The 18,969-nt window shown below is 46.2% G+C and overlaps 3 protein-coding genes across 3 annotated transcripts; 2 read left to right on the top strand and 1 right to left on the bottom strand.

The window, feature by feature from the left end:
• Nucleotides 1-2,568: 2,568 nt before the first annotated feature.
• Nucleotides 2,569-8,494, top strand: LOC128720763 (uncharacterized). Its single transcript, XM_053814458.1, has 3 exons — nt 2,569-2,716; nt 7,442-7,714; nt 8,412-8,494. Exons 1-3 carry the CDS (start codon nt 2,569-2,571, stop codon nt 8,492-8,494), a joined length of 504 nt encoding a protein of 167 aa, XP_053670433.1.
• Nucleotides 8,495-11,726: 3,232 nt separating this feature from the next.
• LOC128730859 (protein Mpv17) lies at nt 11,727-13,499 on the top strand. Its single transcript, XM_053823945.1, has 3 exons — nt 11,727-11,806; nt 12,091-12,296; nt 12,364-13,499. Exons 2-3 carry the CDS (start codon nt 12,111-12,113, stop codon nt 12,796-12,798), a joined length of 621 nt encoding a protein of 206 aa, XP_053679920.1. The 5' UTR covers nt 11,727-11,806; nt 12,091-12,110; the 3' UTR covers nt 12,799-13,499.
• Nucleotides 13,500-13,660: 161 nt separating this feature from the next.
• On the bottom strand, nt 13,661-18,540 carry LOC128730858 (ATP-binding cassette sub-family C member 4-like). Its single transcript, XM_053823944.1, has 7 exons — nt 18,356-18,540; nt 17,961-18,146; nt 17,505-17,887; nt 16,362-17,373; nt 16,062-16,272; nt 15,116-15,992; nt 13,661-15,053 (listed from the first exon to the last, which is right to left on the bottom strand). The coding sequence occupies exons 1-7, from the start codon at nt 18,538-18,540 to the stop codon at nt 13,789-13,791; spliced, it is 4,119 nt and encodes a 1,372-aa protein (XP_053679919.1). The 3' UTR covers nt 13,661-13,788.
• Between the last annotated feature and the right edge of the window lie 429 nt (nt 18,541-18,969).

Raw genomic sequence — 18,969 nt, 5'->3', positions numbered from 1 at the left:
TACAGATACGTGTTTGTCTGGAGGGCAGATAGATGTCCGTAAAGCTTGCAAACCCACGCGTTCGTGGGCAATATTGAGTTCGCGGAACATGCGGGAGGACCGTCTGACGTCGGTTCGGCTAGTTTGGAGGGGTTTTTTTTTATTAAATTCACTTGATTGATATGACCTGGGGTGCCCAATCGCATGCCATAACACATATTGCTTGTTCTTTTTTTTTGCTAAACAAAGCAAAACCGCTACGATATATGAATGCGGATGAAGCGTAGGAAATATGGCAAAGGGTTTTTTTGTTGCAATTAAACGAAAGCAGCGCTACCGAAGGGCTGTCTTTTTTAACAGAATTTTATGTTGATTGAAATCCTGCTATCGAAAAATCCACAAAACAGCGCACACACTTTACGTAATCCGTCAGCTTGCCTGAGCGCCGCAATCGCTAGCGTCATCTGCCAAAGGACAAATGTAAAAAGGAACTACACCCTTTTTTACCTTCTTTTTTTTTCACCAATGAGTCACATCATCTCCCCCTCGTCGTGACCGTCGCACATTCATATATTATGTCCTTTTGTGATTGACGATTGAATAACTTCCCGGCTGGTTTGGTGAACCTGCTAGGAAAAGGCCACAAAATCATCACCGGATGACATTCGGAAACTGGCTCGTGCTTACAGAACGGCTAGTTCCTGGCACCGATGGTCCGAGTTAGCGTGCAAAATGCCACCGGTATCAAGCGACGTGGTGGATGGTGTTTTCCTGAACCCCCCACAGAGGCAGAAGATTGGCATCGCCGCACCGATGGGAATGGGAGTCGAAATGACCCAGTTGCAAAAGGGCACACACCGGGTGGACCGTTTCAATGGCTTTCGCACATTTATCGTCTCTCGGTTTGGTTGCCTTTGGGCTCACACGTTGCTGGAGGTGAAGCTGCCTTTATGATGCTCTAACGTATGAGCGAAGAGCATCAGACGCATAAAAGAAATCAGCTTTGTGATTAACGGACGTTTTAAGTTTTTTTTTGACCACCAGTCGCATGATGATGCTTCCTTTTCTAATCATCTTTTTTTTCCCACTCGCACTTCATGCTGTCGATTTTTCCCGACCCAAGACTTATCGCCACCCAAGAGGACGAGCTTCTTCATGGCTGAATGCATCAGGCTAGAAAGGCATGCATAGCGCGCGTACTGCTGGACAGCCACAATCACGCGTACAGGATACTGCTCCGTGGTGCCACGGTATTTGAGCGCGTTTTCCGGCCCTGCACGCGTTTCGGCTAGCGAACATCGGGGTTTGGAAGGTCCGTCCGCGTCCGTCTGTCGAGAAAGGTGAGTGTTTTTATGCACCGTCAAGCATATCCCTGTGTCCGCGCAGGATCGCACTGGGCCCGGGGATGCTGGAAATGCCAACATGCTTGCTCACTTCATCCCCGTCACCTGATTGGAGTCACATTGTCGCTGTTCGATCGCTTTTTGTTTTCTTTTTCGTCACACATTTCGGCCACCATTTCGTTGTCGGATTTTTTTTCTCTAATTTTCGCACATGTTTCTATTTCCGTCGCCGTGTATATATTGCCCGCCCTTGTCCAGCGTGCTTTGGAAAGGTTGTTTTTGGAGGTTTTTTTTTAATATTGAGAGATTGCGATAGGCATACCTTTAATTACTTTCGCATGTACCTGTATGCTATTGTCGCACAATCATGATGAAAGTCTATGCTTCAACAGGTATGTCAAACTTTCGTTCCCCCGTGGTATGTCCTGTTACGTTGGCAGCATGAAGCCCCTTGAATATTTAGTAAAGAATAATTTATTTTACCAAAGGGATGTTTTTAATTCTCTTTATGTTCTTGTTGAATGAATTTCCGTGACTTATTTAAAATTTTACCGTTTTTAAAGTGGTTCACCTATCACCACTATTGTTAGAAACGCTTTATACTATTTTGAGACATTCACTGTAACATTCTCTGTTTATTATTTTGAGATACGCATTACACACTATTACGACATTCACTGTAACATTCCCTGTGCATTGCTTTCACCAACAGTGAACAATTATTTTTCTAATTCTTTCTTTTCTTTCTCTTTCTTTCTCTTCTCGTTTTCTTTTCTTTATCTTTTATCTTCGTCTTTTTGTTTCTTTCTTTCATGTATGTTGTACAAACGTGTGGTATGTATCGGTAATTGGTGTTTTTTGGTTGTCTTCTATTGTTTTTGAATCTTAAATTCGATTACGCTATTGGCTTAAATGTGTAGGATAAAAAAATTGGCTTAAAATAATATCAAATCTTCTCTAAATGTACATAGTTTTTCTTTGTATAATACTGTTCAAATTGTGTTTGCGTTTGTGAAAATTCGGATCGACTAGAAACACGCTTGCTTTCCGGTAATCCGTTGTGTTGTGAATTTCTTCGAAAACAAGAAAACGTTCCACACTCGAAGTACGGTCGATGAAATCAAACGCTAGTCCCCGTTCGTTGGTGCATCTGTCGAAACAGGCCGAAAGCCAGCGCAGGACCGGTAACGGAAGCTACAGGACCCTTTCCAGCGTTCTAAACGACCCAAAAGACAGCCTCCCAACAATGGACGGCTTTCAGCAGAGACCACCGGCTCTTCGCAAAGCCAACCAGCGGCATTTGCATCGACAACGGCAGGAACATGCGGATCAACAGGCGTCCCTGCACTCTGTCACGAAAACCAAATTGATGCCCCGATTCACGCGTATTCAAGGTACAATTGATCCCGAACGTGCGTCAACCATCCACACGCGAAAGGATGCTACTAATCTAATAGAGAGTAGGGAACTAACTAACGCAACCCCGCATGTGCTTTAACTTGTGTGTGTGTGTGTGTGTGTGTGTTAAATGTATCCTGAGCTGAAAACTGCCCGCTCAACAAAAGGACTACATGCTCCGCATCCGTTTCGCTGGTGAATGATATTGGCTATAAAGCAGCACTCTCGTGTAGCGGTTTTTTTTTCCACCGTCCAGGATCATCATCACGAAGGATCTAACGGGCGCGGTGTTATGAACACCAGCACCACTAGACGACACTTGCTGTGCTGTGAATCATATGAATGCCTAATACGGCAGTGCCCGATGACATCGAAATGGAGCCGCCCAGTCGTTTTCGCCTTCCCTAGGGACCGCGCGAATGTGTACATAAATTGCAGCTCGCTAGCCGACACCGGGGTCTGGTTCACGATAAGCTTAGATCATAAACGGTGATCATCATCCGATGAGCCGCCGTAAACGGATGTGTACCTTTTTTCAATCATCGCACCATGACCGGATGGTGGTCATACGTTTCGGGGTGGGATTCCTTTTTTTTTTTAATCCATTTTTTACCGCGCCTTCCTTGCGGTCGCGCGTCCTTTAATCGTACCATTAAAAGCTCACTAGCAAACACCCCATCCCCACCCCAGTGAGGGTGTGCCATAAAAGAAACGGAATTGCGGTGGGTATTCGTATGATGGGCAATTAATTACACCCCTCGCGGTTGTGCGCATTGTGTACGTTTCGGGTGGTGATAAACGTGTTAACTACGCTCTGGCGTGCCCGTTTAAGAAATTACTCCTTTTTTTTCTTCCTCCGCTTCCTGCCACGCTTCGCAACGGCGCGAGGTAATTAAATAATAATTTAAGTGATAAGGAAAATATACCGCCAGAGCGCGTCTCTCGCGCGACAGGTTCTAGGGGATCTGGATTCGATCTCATTGCCTGCCCTCAAATTGCATCCTTTCGATTGGCTCGAATGGCTTGTCGAGCACAATATCGAACCACCCGGAGGGGGTTTATCTATTTTAGCTTCACTCCGTGACACTGATAGGGTTTTCCTTCAGTGCTCGCGCGGATGTGATGTGTTTTGATGTCAGTTCTGAGGATTCCGACTAGTTCCGGCGAGCGAGCTTATATGCCACCGGCAACATCCGCCAAACGTTCTGCACACGCTGCTACGAACGATGGTCGCATTTTCTTCGCGTGTCGCATATTATTTGCTTTCTCTGTCAGCGAGAGTTATTTTTCCGTCCCCCAGCTGTACTTCCGAACCTGTCTGTGAACTTGTCAGAAGGTGGTACAACACCTCACTCGAAAAGAACGCTGACGAAGGGAATTGCTGGTTGCTGGTTTTCCACGTTCTCTCGCAGTCCGTCTCTTCATCTCGCCCAATATCCTTGAGCACAAGAGGACAGGAGGGGGAGGGGGGGGAGGAGAAAAAAAAAGGAAAGACAAGCAGAATTGTGAACAATTTTTTGTTTTCGATTTAACTGAGTGTGCAACCGCAACTGAAGAGTTTCTGTTGACTTTGCTCCCTTTGTCTTCGTTTCTTTGGCGCATCCGCTTGTTTTTTTTTTGTTGTTGTCGCTAGAAGTTTCCCCGACCGGACGCAACTTCGTCGATGGGGTTTTTTTTCCTCCCCCAACAAGCTTTTAGCTTGTTTTGCACGTTGTCGTTGATCTCGCGCTAAGAAGAAGTTGATGGACGTGTACGAGAGAGAGAGAGAGTAGGGAGCGAAAAAAAAAGAAAAACCAAAAGAAAACGGAAACGATTCGAATCGGTTATCTTGTCTTCCGCAGCTCGGTTGACGAAGGTTAATCGATGGTAGGCCAGAGTTGGCCCACTGTATTATTCAGCGATGGCTGTTTCTTCGCTTCAGCCTCGGTGTTCGATCCTTGCCTTACCTGGGCAGGATCTCGGATAGACAGCAGCGCTAAGATGTCGCGGGAACCAGTCAAAGCATCTTGTTAACACGCCGCCGGTCGTGCTGAAGCGACGTCAGAAAAAAAGGACCTTACTGTGGAAGTCAATCGTCTCAGTCAACAGTCCTCCGGGAGTGTGCTATGAAGCTTTGTAACGGGGCACCCCAAAAAGGAAGACGATAATTCGCCATTCACCCTCCCGGCAACCGATGAGCCTGCAGAAAGTGGAGCAAAAATTTAATTAGCAACATTTTAGCGGCCCCAAAGCATCTCTCACGTTGTGTGTTGTGAGAAATGGATGTGCATTTATTTTTTTTTGTCATCTTTTTACACCCAATGTGTGGCGTGTTTGCGCGCGTAATTTGAAATCTCTCTCTCAAAATACTCCCGCTCGCGTGGTTGGGTTGGGTGGTCCTGTACCGGGGTCCTATCGCACACCTTCTGGCTATCGAAAATGTGTGTACATTCTCTGAGGATCTTCCCCCTTCTTATCGGGGTGCCAGGTCGCATGCTCGTTTCCCACACGCGCGCTTTTTGAGATATTGTCGCGCCGTATCTCAAACGCGTCACTTTCGAGCGGATTGCCGTGACTGGTGTGACGTCAATCGAGCAGTTGGAGTGGCGAACGTTTCTTCCCGTGCTCATTGTGCGTTCGCTAGATTGGGACGGAATGCTTTTCCTTTCCCGGGTGGCGTACGAGAATCGTGTCCGTATCTTAACATTATAAAATGGAGCAAATCAGCTTTCGATCTATTTGTTTAATGAGATTTGAGAGACCACGTAGGGGGTGCTGTTATTTCGTTAAGATTAATCCTGTTGAAGCTCAATTACTTCATCAAAATGATAGCTCCGCAAAAGCAATGATGAAAAAATGGCGCCAAAACCATACGATGCTGTTCATTCTTTTTCTTCTTCAGCTTGATGGTTTGTTACTGCTACTGGTAAGATATCGCGATGTGACGTGTCACTATAAACAGAGTTAGATAAGCGAACGAGATAAAGAATCACCCTATATGCGTGGTGATGGTTTGTTCAGGAATTGAGACAACTTTCGAAGCCGATAGTGTGTTTTATTGAACTATAAATATTCAAAATAATCGTGCCATGACGCGCGACATATTGCTTCGGAGGAAAATTTTAAACGAAATCGACCGTATATCACACACACACACTCGCACACCTCCTAAGTTTCGGGCGATGGTGTGGCGAGCCCATTAGCAGCCACTGGCACAGAGTGGCACAGGACTCGTTATCCTTTTTTTTATGTGCCACATTATGGCGGAACCGCGCCAAAACCCCGTCATTATCAAGAAGTGCCACTTGGTGTGTTGCACACTGTCAACGGTTTTCCCGAGACAGGCTGTCTCGCTGTGGCAATGGTAGTGACGGCGGCATTTCCTCTTTTTTTTGTTCTCTCTCACAACCCAAGGAGTCACTCAAGCGAACGACCCATCACCGTCACCGGCCTGCTATGTTGGAAATGGTGATTGTTGTTTTGAATTGTTTCATATTTGTGTGTTCACACGGCACCGTAGATATTCGAGGAGCTGGCGATTCGCCACAACTGGCTGGCACATTTTGGAGCTTCTGTTGTTGGTAGGTGGCGATTGATCAGCAATCATCGCGCCGAGTACGTGGCAAGGATGGCGCCTGAACAAGGGCTTGTCATAGTGGTGATAAGATCGAAGATCACAACTTGAGCTTTTATTGGGTTTTGTGCTTTTCAAACTATTACGAATCGTTAGTTAGCTTTTGTTTTGAAGTAATCGATTTTTTTCTTATATCTCTAACCTGTAGTTTGGTAATTTTATCATTGTTTGCATGCTATATTATAGATTCCAATTTGTGTATCGTTTGAGAATGTCAAAAAGTCACTTATGTAACATTAGATACATTTGTTTGATACAGCACTTTAGACTGATGCATTATTTCCATTCGTTTGATTGGAAAAACAAATATTCAAATTCTTCACTATGTATGATATGTCAAATTTCTAAAAAAAAAACATCATGTTCTGAACAAGGACACATTTTCAAGAATTAGTAATAGAAAGTCATGTAGGACGCTGAAGCCAAATCAACTTGCACGTACTACTCTGCATGCGCTCTATTATTTGCTATTATCGCTTGAATTGTTCTGGGGCTTCATGGAAGTGCCGCGTCAATGAAATCTCCTCGGGAAATAAAAGCTTCCACGAGGGGGTGCCTTTTGCGTTTTATTGTTGAACTCCTCTCGTTGTTCTATTCCCTTGCAAATGCAGGGATACCCTCTACAGACTTACGCCCCTGAACTTCCCTCATCTTATTAAGCCATCACATCCACCAACAAGAAGAGATAATACAAATCTCCTTCCTCTATTATTCTCCAATGGGACACTTTATGCTTTTGAATATAATAACGCCGCATGCAGCCTCACCGTGACAACACGCCAACAGACACGGTCGCTAACAAAACCCCTTGAACGTTGAACTAATGCGATTAAATCGGCAAAGAAAGGGTCACCAAACGATGGTGCACACACCAACCGGACCTGTTGCTGGTTGATTAATTCCATTACCCCCCCGTCCGTATCGCTGACCGTCGTTCCTCTTTTCCTCTCGTTTACTTTCAAAACTCTCCCCGTGTCCCCGTGTGGATCTTACCTTGGATCATCCTTCCGTTACGCTTCGGCATCACCATTGGCATCTTCAATCTCGGATGCTATCGCCCTCATCGTCACGCGCGCACCCCAAACGCATCGCACCGTTCGCGTGGCAGTGTTAAGCATTATCAAATTAGCGACCATGGACAAGCTGCGCGAATCGTCGGCTGGTGAAGATCCGAACACCCACCAACGGTTGACCAGCGAGGGTGGCAACAGCACCACCGGTGGTACCACCACTGGCGAAGGAACCTCGGACGAGTATCACCATCAGTTCTACAACACCGGGCGGATAGGACGAAGGAACGCACTTCCCGACATCCTTGGGACACACTGCACCACCACTACGGCCGACCTGTCAACGCAGCTGGGTGCCCTCTCTACCTCGGGTGAGTAGGTGGTTATTCCGAAGGGGACACCAGAAGATCCAGCCAGGCTGTCAGGTACAGGGTGCCAGTGCATGACCGATGGGCTGTGGTGGCTTTAATAAATACCCGCCCCATGGAGGTAGGTGGCACGGTAATCCAAACTTACTTCGACGATGGCTAGCGTTGCATAATAATGTTGCCATTGAACCACCTTGTGGGTGAATGAAACCTTTTGTTCGGTGGATTATTGCTAACATCGATGGTCGATAAGCAACGGGAACATGTTCTGTTGCACGAAGATGTGAAACTGACATAATAACTCTACGTCACGACGGTGCGTTGAAGATATCCCATCGTGTTCCAAAGAATGGTGAACCAAATTGAATAAGTTTACCTCGGTACTGTACCGTGGGTTGAATTTATGGACGCCACCAGACGTCGGATTACGTGCAGGCGATCGAAGGTTCGAAGACATCGCATTCGCTTAATGCAGCAACGCTCCAGCAAATACCTGGTTCTAGCGACGGATGACCGGATCGATTGAGGTTATGTTGGCTATGAATCTTAGATTGACAACCGGAATCGATTCTGCTCTCCATCTGACTCACTACCCCTACCGTTTCCCTGGTGGTTGCAACGTGCCGGTTTAGTTGTGTTTGTCGCGCAAAAATCGATCCTCCTCCCCAGTAACGTCTCTCCGCTGTGCTCTCATTCACAGAATGTACCGGCAAGGCATCCGATGGCAGTAGCATACCACCGGGAAACAACGGCCAACCGCCACCGACGACGACCGCAACGTAAAACGGGTCGCACCCCCTTAGCGGTGGTCTGCCCGGTCTAGAGTGCAAGGACGAGCCACGGGAGAGAGAGACGCACGCTAGTTGGCAGGAGCACGCAGGGAGCCCGGTCAACTGTCGGCATTTGTGGTTCTCTCCGTGGGTTTGGTGGTAAAAAAAACGTCCAGCGGTAAATAACGATACCGAAACGGTAGCAACAGCACGAACGGAAGGAGAGGAAACTTTAATCCACGGGCATACGGCCAGTCAGGATCATCTGTTGCGCTTCGTACGCTGCTGGACGGGGGGATTTAGTGAGGCAGGACAAGGGGGAAGGACATTCACACAGGATGTGCTTTTTATTGCAATGAAGCGGCAATATGGGACAGCTTTCAGTTTTCGGCGTAGGTAATCGAATATGATGTTTTGTTCTGATTTCTCTGTTCGAATGACCCTTTTGCGGATGTGTCGTGTCACCATCCGGAAGGCCATCCCTTGAGCGAAAAAGGTCTGTAAAATCTGTAAATCAGTCTCTCGTATTTACAAGAAAAAGCCAAAGAAATGCGATTCACTATTTTCGGTTTGCTAGAGAATGGTAGTGGTAGATGCTTTGTGTGGAAAGAATTTGCCAAACAAACGGAACGGAATGGTGTGATTCCTCTTGAAGATTCTCTTCATTTCTGTTATACGCAGTTCAACGGAATTTTGAACTAACGCAAGTCAATGTTATGCGCTCCACGGGTGAGAATAGCTGACTATCCCAAGATCTCATGTTACAAGAAATAAGATTGCTTTCGTTCTGTAATGTGAATTGGTTAAGAAAGCACAGAAATCCTTCCGATTGAGATTCGGATAATGAAACAGTCAACCGTATCAGTATGTAATGTATGTACATCCCCATTTAGTTGGTATGCCCGGTTAGTTCGTTGGCACGAAAAGCTCTCCGCGAGAACGATAGTTTCCGAAGATCATGCTTTAGTTTTAAGTGCATTAGCGCAGGTTTGTACATCTCGAAAAAGAAAACGGTCTTATTATGTACAATAAGAATAGTGTTCCTTATTTTATTGCTTGCTTTAGAAGGCGTGTAGCTTTAACAAAGCTAACGGAGATAGGAGAAGGCCAAAAATGCAAAAACCCTTTTATTCACGATAATGATCAAGGAGAGTTGAGTGTTCGCGTTGTGAATGATACGGTCGTCGTTGAAGAATTTGTGTTGTCTTTAGCCTGTTTCAACCAACCACAGACGTATTACAGGGAGATAATCCGTAAGCATCGGTTAAATAGTTTAACGCAAATATAGTGATCGTCAATCTATGGCAATGTGCTTAAACACATGCAAAATATTTATTTTTTTGGATTGTTTAAGTTCGCTGGAAATGATGCAAGGCGCAAGCAATGGTCGTGAAATTAAATAACAAAAAAAAAACTCACCAACAATACATTTTCGGACGGGTCGTGTTTCATGGCTGAGTCATGGCAGTGTAAACTGAACAAAATACGTACTGCATATTGGTCGATTGCGTTTATTTCTCACGCGCGCGCGCCGGGTAAACAACGAATTTTTCCAAGCAACCACCATATCTACGCATTATAATGGTTTTATGCTTCGAAACGTTATTTCAATTCTTACTTTTTTCGTACGATGCATTGCGACGATCGTTATGTGGTGAAGCAAACGTTTCTAACGTTTCAATTCGATGGATTTATTGCTCACGATACATTGAAATACTTATTTAATTTCTTCATCGTAATATTTGGAGGCAGCATGTTGATGAATTATAAAGTAAAGAGAATTTCCATGTGATAATCAGCCCAATCGCGCAGCATGAGTGGAAACAGCAATTTGGAGCAATTGTTTCCCATAGGCGATATTGGGGTTTTTTTGGAAATAACTCTAGCAAACTAAGTCGTATTTTTGAATGTTCACGCTCTCTGTTTCTCTAACTATGCACCGCTGTTATGATGCCATGACGATCATTAAAGACATGGTTCGGTTATGCTTCTCTTCGTGTAGACCTTTTCATCCCTGCAGCAACGCTTTTTTGAGTGTTAGGATTGAAATTACCCTAGCGATAGCGATGTAAAAAAATGTGTAAGCGATCATTACGTTAACAATGACGGCTGTATATCATCGTGGAGGGTCAAGAGGAATCTGAAAGATTGGTTTCTAATTAGGTGGCATAGTGCGAAGAATCATAGTGGATGGCTTGAAAGCAGCACTATAAGAAAAAAAATAAAAACTTGCGAAACAAACCAATTTCACTGTTCTATATGTGTCAATTGTCGAACAAAGAAGCAAATTTAGTGAGCTCATACACACAACACAAAATTTGTAACGACAGCTCGCGTGAACATATTTAGGATGCAGCGTTTCAAATGTGTAGCATAACATCTGCATTGAGTGAAGACAAGCGCCCAATTATTTAAACCAAATATACACAATTATACAATAACATAAGATGCAGGCGTTAGCATGATCGAAGATGGGTTGATAAAATAAAAACAAACGGAAACTCATCTTAAACAACGTTGGTGTAAAACAGAGAAGTAAAAATGCTTCTCCCAAACTGAAAAGCGCAGATGCGGTTGCGAAAGTAGTTTACAATTTTATAACATCAATTATTTGCTTAAGTATTTAGAGCATTGAGCATGCTGCAACATAACGTATTTCGATAATTCATTTTACACGAACCTACCCAAAATACCACACATAGTGAAGAAGCTCCTATGACACCACATTATTCATATTATTATAGCAGCGAAATGTATAGGTTACAAAAGTTGTATTTATGACCATATAATATATTAGCAACTGTGAAGAATAAATACATGATGAAGAAAATCTGAATTGAATTTTCAGCTTAAAAAGTGCAAGCTGGTTGAAATATTGAAATAAAGATTAATTTATTTGACCACGGCTTTGCAGTGGTGGAAATAATCGAACTAATGTACTTCATATGTAATGTAACTTCTTGGTAATGTGTAGAAACTCTTGCAGAGGTTTCAGGCGTTAATGCATGATGAAACCGGAACCACGTGCGGTGGGGCGCCTCCATCTACCAACTAATAAATACTCTTACTTTCTACTATACCTTCCAATTTTTAAATTTAGTAACAAACAACGAGAGCATTGGATTGTAACACAACCCTGGTATTTATGACGTTTCAATAGGCGACAGGGTTGCCAAGATGGAACTAAACCTGCTGTCATTGGGTAGAGGAAACAAAAACATTGTGTTTCTTTCGATCCATCAAAACAACCTAACATCCTACCGGTTAGCCTCGTTTTGTTTTCGTTCGTTACGAGGCGATAACGAAAGCATCAAAAGTACTTCGGGTGAGTGCAGAAGCGTACAGCGGAAGGGCAGATCTTTCTCTCGAAAGTCGGATGAGGTATTTCTTGTGAAAATCTATAAAAATCAACAAACAACAAATCTTGGTCTCGCGAGTGAACGTGTTCGATCGATCGATACTGTGCCCGACGATTACGCCGTGTTTTTTTCGATGCGCATGTGGTTGTTGCAGTAGAGAATCTAATGATTCTACGACCGTGCCTGCCACTGCGAAATTCGTGTAATTGCGGGCATTTTATTTAAGTTTCTATTTTGGATGATATTTCAGTTGTATGCCACGGTGAAGCAATGTCGTTCTCGAGTATGTACAAACATGCGCTCGTACGCTATCCCGTTTTGGTGCAGTCGGTGCAATCGGGGCTGCTGATGGGTGCAGGTGATGTGATTGCGCAAGGATTTATCGAACGCAAGGATTGGAAATCCTTCGACGGTATGCGCGCGTTCAAGTTTTTTGGCATAGGATTTTGCGTCGGAGTAAGTATTCCCAACGCAAAAGTTCCCTTATTTGTGGATTCATTTACTAACTTATCTGTAATCCTAGGGACCAGGGCTGCGAAAATGGTACGGTGTGCTCGATCGTCATATCGGAAGCGCAGGAGGTAGCAAAGCTGTCACAACACTGAAAAAAGTCGCCTTAGATCAATTGATCTTTGCTCCCGTGTTCCTGGGCACGTTGATCGGTACGATCGGATTGCTTCAGGGGCATAACACGAACGAGATCAAACGCAAGCTGCGGCACGAGTACGGCGATATCCTGATGACAAACTACTACATATGGCCGTGGGTTCAGCTGGCGAACTTCTATCTGGTTCCATTAAACTACCAGGTGCTGTTGGTGCAATCGGTGGCCGTTTTCTGGAACACGTACCTGTCGTGGAAAACAAATCAGCACGAAGGTACCCCTGGGAAGATGGGAACTTTAAAACCAGTGGCTCATGAGCATCTTGCCACAGGAGAGGAATCCGTGGCCTCGTAGAATCGTACGTCTTAGAGCGGTTCGTACAACATCCAAACCGCTACAACTTGTGATACGATAGGGTACGTACCGTATGTAGCCATTCAATATACATAAGAAACATCAAACTAACATACCCTGTTGGTGATGGGCGGGAGAAAAAGATAATTTTTTAAAGAGAATTATCCTAATCAAGTTTAGATTGTTGTTTAAAGTGACAAAAGACACCACTCGTTTGGATGCTATGTTTAGTTTTGTTGTTAACCGTAAAAAAGATACTGTAGAATGCCATACATTTTTTGGAAAATATTCGTAATTGAAAACTCGTAAAAGAATGCATAACATAATAGAAAGCTGGCAGGCTTTAGCAGAATACACCATGAGGGGTGTAGAAAGTGAATTTGATTATGCACCAAAACTAATCGATATACCACACTAAAGGTATGCTGATCCAACTAGTCTAAAATCCTATTCTACGAGTTTTTATCAAGAGCACCTTCTAAATTGTTTCAAACTGTATCTATAAACTCGTAATGTTGTTACACTACCCTTTGAAGATGGTAGATTATAAATCTTACCGTTTGTTTACATGACTTCACAGCAAGGATATAGTTAGTATAAATCATTTAAATAATAATGTCCTTAGAGTTCCTAGAGGAAAGCAAACTAGAGCGTGAATGGTAGTGCATAGTTAAGTGAATACGCTTTGGTTTAAAATGAACTATGGACGTATTCTAATAATATGATCAGTTAGCGAGCAAAAGGTAGATTTGACATCCACGCACTACCGACCGATAAAAAAACCCAGCAAAGTTAAATAAGCTTCCAGTTCGCAAACGATAGCAACCAGCCTTAAAGTATGGTTAAAAAATAAACAGGTCTTTCACTGGATTTTATTGTTCAAACTATTCCATCTGTACCGAAGAAAGCACCTTAGGTGGGGGTTTTCACCTGCTACACTTGGTTTAAGTACACTCTAATGAGGGTATTATTTTACAACTTTCGTTGAAACTAACTAGCTGCCTGTTTGGCACTTTGTACCATCTTGAGAAGGTTTTCAGCTTCATCTCGCCCGGTCGCGAGCACTATATCCCGGAACGCACCATCTTCCTTTGCGAGCAACTCAACCGGCCGTCCAAACTCGACCGTCGTCCCTTCACTCATCACCAACACGCGGTCATAATCCATGATGGTGTTGAGCCGGTGTGCGATCGTCAGCACAGTACATTCTGCAAACTGCTCCCGAATGGCGCGCTGAATAAGCCGATCCGTGTCAGGATCCACGTTAGCGGTTGCTTCATCGAGCACCAGGATCCGGTTACCCCGTAGAATGGCACGTGCGAGACAGAGCAATTGGCGTTGACCAACGCTGAAGTTTTGACCACCAGCCGCAACGTAAGCCTGCAATCCTAACCCAGCGGATGATGCGCTAGCTAGCTCACGTAACTCCACCAATTCCAACGCCCGCCACAGCGCAGCATCCGGGTACGCCTCGAATGGGTCCAGATTGCGGCGCAAGGTTCCAGAAAACAGAACAGGATCTTGCGGGATAATCGAGATGTGCGAGCGTAACGTTTCCAGTGGCACGTTGCTCGTGTTTCTGCCGTCGATCAGTATGTCTCCCTCGACGAGTGCCATCCGGAAAAGGGCGGCGATGATAGACGATTTTCCCGCCCCGGTGCGTCCTACGATACCAACCTTCTCTTGTGGTTTGATCGTGAAGGACAGACCGCGCAAAACGGCCACGTCGTGTTCGGCATAACGGAAAGATACGTTAGCAAATTCTATGCCACCACGCTGAGGCCAATCGGTCGGCACAGGAACGATGGGAATAGGAACTGCACGTGTTGTCTGCTGCTTGCTTCCAGCTAGCGTTTGCTGACATGTGGCATCACGTTCAGCCGGAAGCTGGCGGTACTCAAGTAACCGTTCCACCGCGATCAGATGATTGAACATTTCAGCGCTCTGTCGAATACCGAACTGCAGCTGACTGCCGATGCTGGATATCTGCGTTATGGCGAGACCAACACGTGCTCCGATGGCGTCCTCTTCCAGCAGCAGATAGCTGAACGTTACAATCGAGAGAAACAGGAAGAAGATGGTGTCCAGGAAAAGCCCGAACGCGATGCGACCCGCGTGAAACATGAAGCATGCGCCCGTGTTCACGTTCTGGTGTGTGTCGAACTCCTGGATCAGTAGCTGTTGCGCTCCGTACGAACGAATCGTTGGCAATCCGTTCAGGGTGGCCGCAATGTGAGTGAAGATAGGTGATCTGCCTGAGGGATGGAGAAAAAAAACACATGAGAAGCTGTTTCGGGATGGCTTTAGACAAACTTACTTATTCCTTCCAGCCGGCGGGTGTTTTTAGACGTGCGAAGGTACACTCGTCGAGCTGCCAGCAGGACGGCTAGCAACAGCAGAATAGGCACCATGAAAAACGGCTGTACGAACACGACCACCATCATGGCACCCGCGAACATGAGCAGCGTTTGTGTCGCGTCCAGGATGGACTTTGGCAGCATATCGTCCATCGCGCCCATGTCCTTCGAGAACCGGTTCAGGATACGACCGGATGCGTTGGTTTCGAAAAATCGCATCGGAGCACCAATGAAGCCCGCAAACACACCGTCGTGGATGGATTGAGAGGACCGAGCGCAAGCCTTGTAAAAGCCAAAGGCCCGTGTTAGCGCCACGATGAATATCGTCCCTACGAGCGTGGCATGTATGATTACGCACGCGTCCCGATCGAGCAAAGCCGATACACCGTTGGTAGAAAGGGATGGTTCCGTATTATTGAGGTTTTTTGCAACCACGAAAGCGCCTCCTTCTTCGAGCGCAGTCCAATAAGAGAGCCACCAGTCAGCAACGCTCACGATCAGCTGCGTGATGGCGAAGAGTAGCAGAAGTCCGACAAAAATCACCCAACTACCGGCACTGCCGACGTACTGCAGGAACACTGATCCTGATACGGACCCGTGTGAGGAGGCTTCAAATTTGCCCTTAGCATCTTGGCTTTCGCCATTGTTGGGTTCGGCGGTTAACTCTTCCATTACAACGCTGTCCACCGTGATGGAGGAGCTGGTTGAGGTGTGCGACAGCTTCCTGCTGTACTCGGACGCGTCTACGTTTTCGGTCGATTCCAAGTGGTCAAGGTGTTCCAGCTCGATGCCTTGTTTCTGTAAATCGTGCGGTGTTCCTTGCGCTTCCACTTTACCCTGAAAGAACCGGAATTTGTGTCCATAAGCAGATTACATTAAAGCGCCAGATGCTTGTTGGGGTTTTACCTCCTTCATGACTATGACCCAGTCTGCTTGCTTTAAGAAATGCACTTGGTGGGTTACCAGTATCCGGGTCGCATTTGGGTTGCGTCGTGTCAGGAAGCCTCCGTTGCCAATGCATAGCTCGAAAAGGTGTTTGGCGACGTGTGCATCCACTGCACTGAGTGGATCATCCAGCAGGTACACATCTGCTTTCCTATAGACCGCTCTGGCCAAGCTGAAGATGAGTGAGTAAAAAATGTGTCATGAGCCGGAGAAGTTAAATCTAATTTACGTGTCTTTATTTTAGGTTTTCCAACACCGTACCAGATGCGAGCTTTCTGTCCACCGGATAACGAAACGCCACGTTCACCGATGATGGTCAGATCCCCGGCCGGTAGATGCGCTAGATCCGGTTGTAAGGCGCACACCTTCAACACCTGCCTATACCGATATTGGTCTAGTTGTTTTCCGAACAGCACATTTTGGCGTAGAGTACCGGTAAAAAGCCATGGTTCCTGGCTGGCGTACGCAATTGAACAGTTTGGACTCATAGCGAGGCCACCACTTTCTACTGGTAGCTCACGGAGCAACACCTGCAGGATGGAACTCTTCCCGGAACCAACTGGTCCGACGATTCCGACCAGGCTACCTCGTTTGAAGCGCACGTTTAGCTCGGATAGCGTTGTTGGCGCTTTGGGTAAATCCTCCGTCGTGTCTTCCAGGTCAGCCGGCATCGTCCAGCGGGCGGTTAGATTGCACATCGATATCACCACATCATCCTCCGGGAGTCGATCGTGTGTTTCCTCCAACAGTGCAATCGTTTCACCCGCTTGTCCATTTTCGATCTCCTTTTCATGCAACGGTTGTTTGCTGTTGAGTGGAGTTTCTTTGACATCCTGCAGCTGTACCTCGTCGTACTCAAGAAATCGTTGCAATCGGCGTGTTGCCACAAGCCCTTCACCCAACTCCGCGATCCCCCGGCCAAACAGACCCGCCATTGTGTAGGAAACGTTCGAGAGGTAGCTGGCGGCCACAAACACCTTCGCCGCCGTTATATCCTCATCGAGAGCGATGAACGCCAACATCACGCCCAGAATGGCGGCCCGTGTCGTGAACAGCTGAAACGACATGTACAATGCCCGCAGATAGCCACTTCTCAACACCTCCTTTAGCTCCTTCCGGCGAGCTTCCGAAATGAGCTTGGCAAATGGCACCTCCCAGGCGTACATCTTGATGACGGCAATTCCGGCGATGATCTCGTCCATGAGCCGTATCCGTTCGTCGGTTTTGAGGGCTGTTCGGAGGCGATACCTCGACGTGAGTGTGCCAGTGTACGCTGTATGAAGGGATCGGAAATATGGAAGATTAGAGAAAAAAAAAACAATCACGCCAAACCGGAAGGAGTTGATGAGAAGATGATCTTGAATGATGGAGGGAAATTAAATGGCGAATGTGGCGAATACTCACACTGTATCGGGGTAATGACGATGATGGCCACTAAACCCAGCACTCCCGACCAGCCGATTTCGTACCAGAGAATCCCAGCCGCCAGCACCATCACGACCGGCGAGGTCCACATAAAGCAAACTAGATACGATGCTATATCGAATCGGTTCACATCATTCGACATCAAATTGACCACCTTTCCCGGGGACGTGTCGCCGAGTGCGTTCCGCGACAGGCGTAAGGACTTCCGGTACAGCACGCTACACACGGCAATCTTTGCCTTCACTCCGGTCAGGCAGGAGATGATACCGTACTGATTATCGCACAGTACGATGATCGCACGCACAGCCATCATGGCGCACGCATAGTACAACGCTTCTTGGTGCGTCATTTGGGATCCTTCGCTAGAACGTGATAAGGGCGGATAAGGTATACGGGTAAGGACGAGTTTTTTGGTGTGGCTCGAGCAGCACATACCGGAAGTAGAGCAGTAATCGACCGAGAAAGATCGGTTGTAACAGCCGGAGCACAACTTCAGCGAACAGCGCAAGCACCGAAAGGGTCATCCATTCTTTCCAGAACGTACGGAAAATGGCACGCACCAGCGAAGGGCTGTGTGCAGATGTTCCGTTTTTGTGTTGCGCAACCTGTTTGTTCCATTGGCTGAAATCACGAGAAGGAAACAGTTAGTATGTATCGTTTTACAAATTATCAAACGTTTCGCCGTCAAGCCGCGAAAGCATGATTTGAAATGCTCGAATCGAATTCCGCTAATCGCACACTTGGCTTAAAGTGAGTTTACCCTTATCAGGTTTGCGGTATTGCAAGCATAAATGAACGAAATTGTTGACTCACGCGTTGCTCAAACATACTTTTCTAATTGATCCCCCAGCCGGTTGGCGCGATCCTCGTCCAGCGGGGCGTACAGATCGTCAACTTCAAACTTATGATTGTAGCCCTTCCGGAACATGTCGGCGGTCCACCAAAAGGTCAGTATCGAGAGAAGGTTCGCGTGTTGGCGCGGATTCGGCCTGAGCTTCACCCGCGATGCCTCCATCGTTGGGTGTTGATTAATAGCTCGGTGGCTCGTTGGTCCACTTTATCGAGTGAGACAGAATAAGTTCAAAACAAATATAGCTCAGAGCGCTGCCTTGTGTCCATTCCACTTGCGGCTTGTTTGGTTTTCCAGATATGATTTATCACAGCCAAGTGCGTCACTCGCCAAGTGGTCAGCTCGGCCCGGAAATCGTGCCGTTTTGCGAACAGGTTGTCCGGTTGCGGTCTTCAACACGGTGCGATTAAACAAATCCTGGCTGTTTGTTTGCGAACATCCACTGCAGTGTGGCAGGACAACCGAAACAACACTATCACCTTCGAAGGAGCACTATATTTGCATCGTTGATTTCGTCAGGAAGTGTTGCGAAGACTAAAGCCGCTAAATTGTTGCAAAGCGGTTTTCGGAAGAGAGTGAGAGAGAGAGAGAGAG

The sequence above is a fragment of the Anopheles nili genome, chromosome 2 (genome assembly GCF_943737925.1).
Source record: "Anopheles nili chromosome 2, idAnoNiliSN_F5_01, whole genome shotgun sequence".
In the NCBI taxonomy this organism is placed as follows: Eukaryota; Metazoa; Arthropoda; class Insecta; order Diptera; family Culicidae; genus Anopheles; species Anopheles nili.
This window is presented reverse-complemented; position numbering and strand designations above follow the sequence as displayed.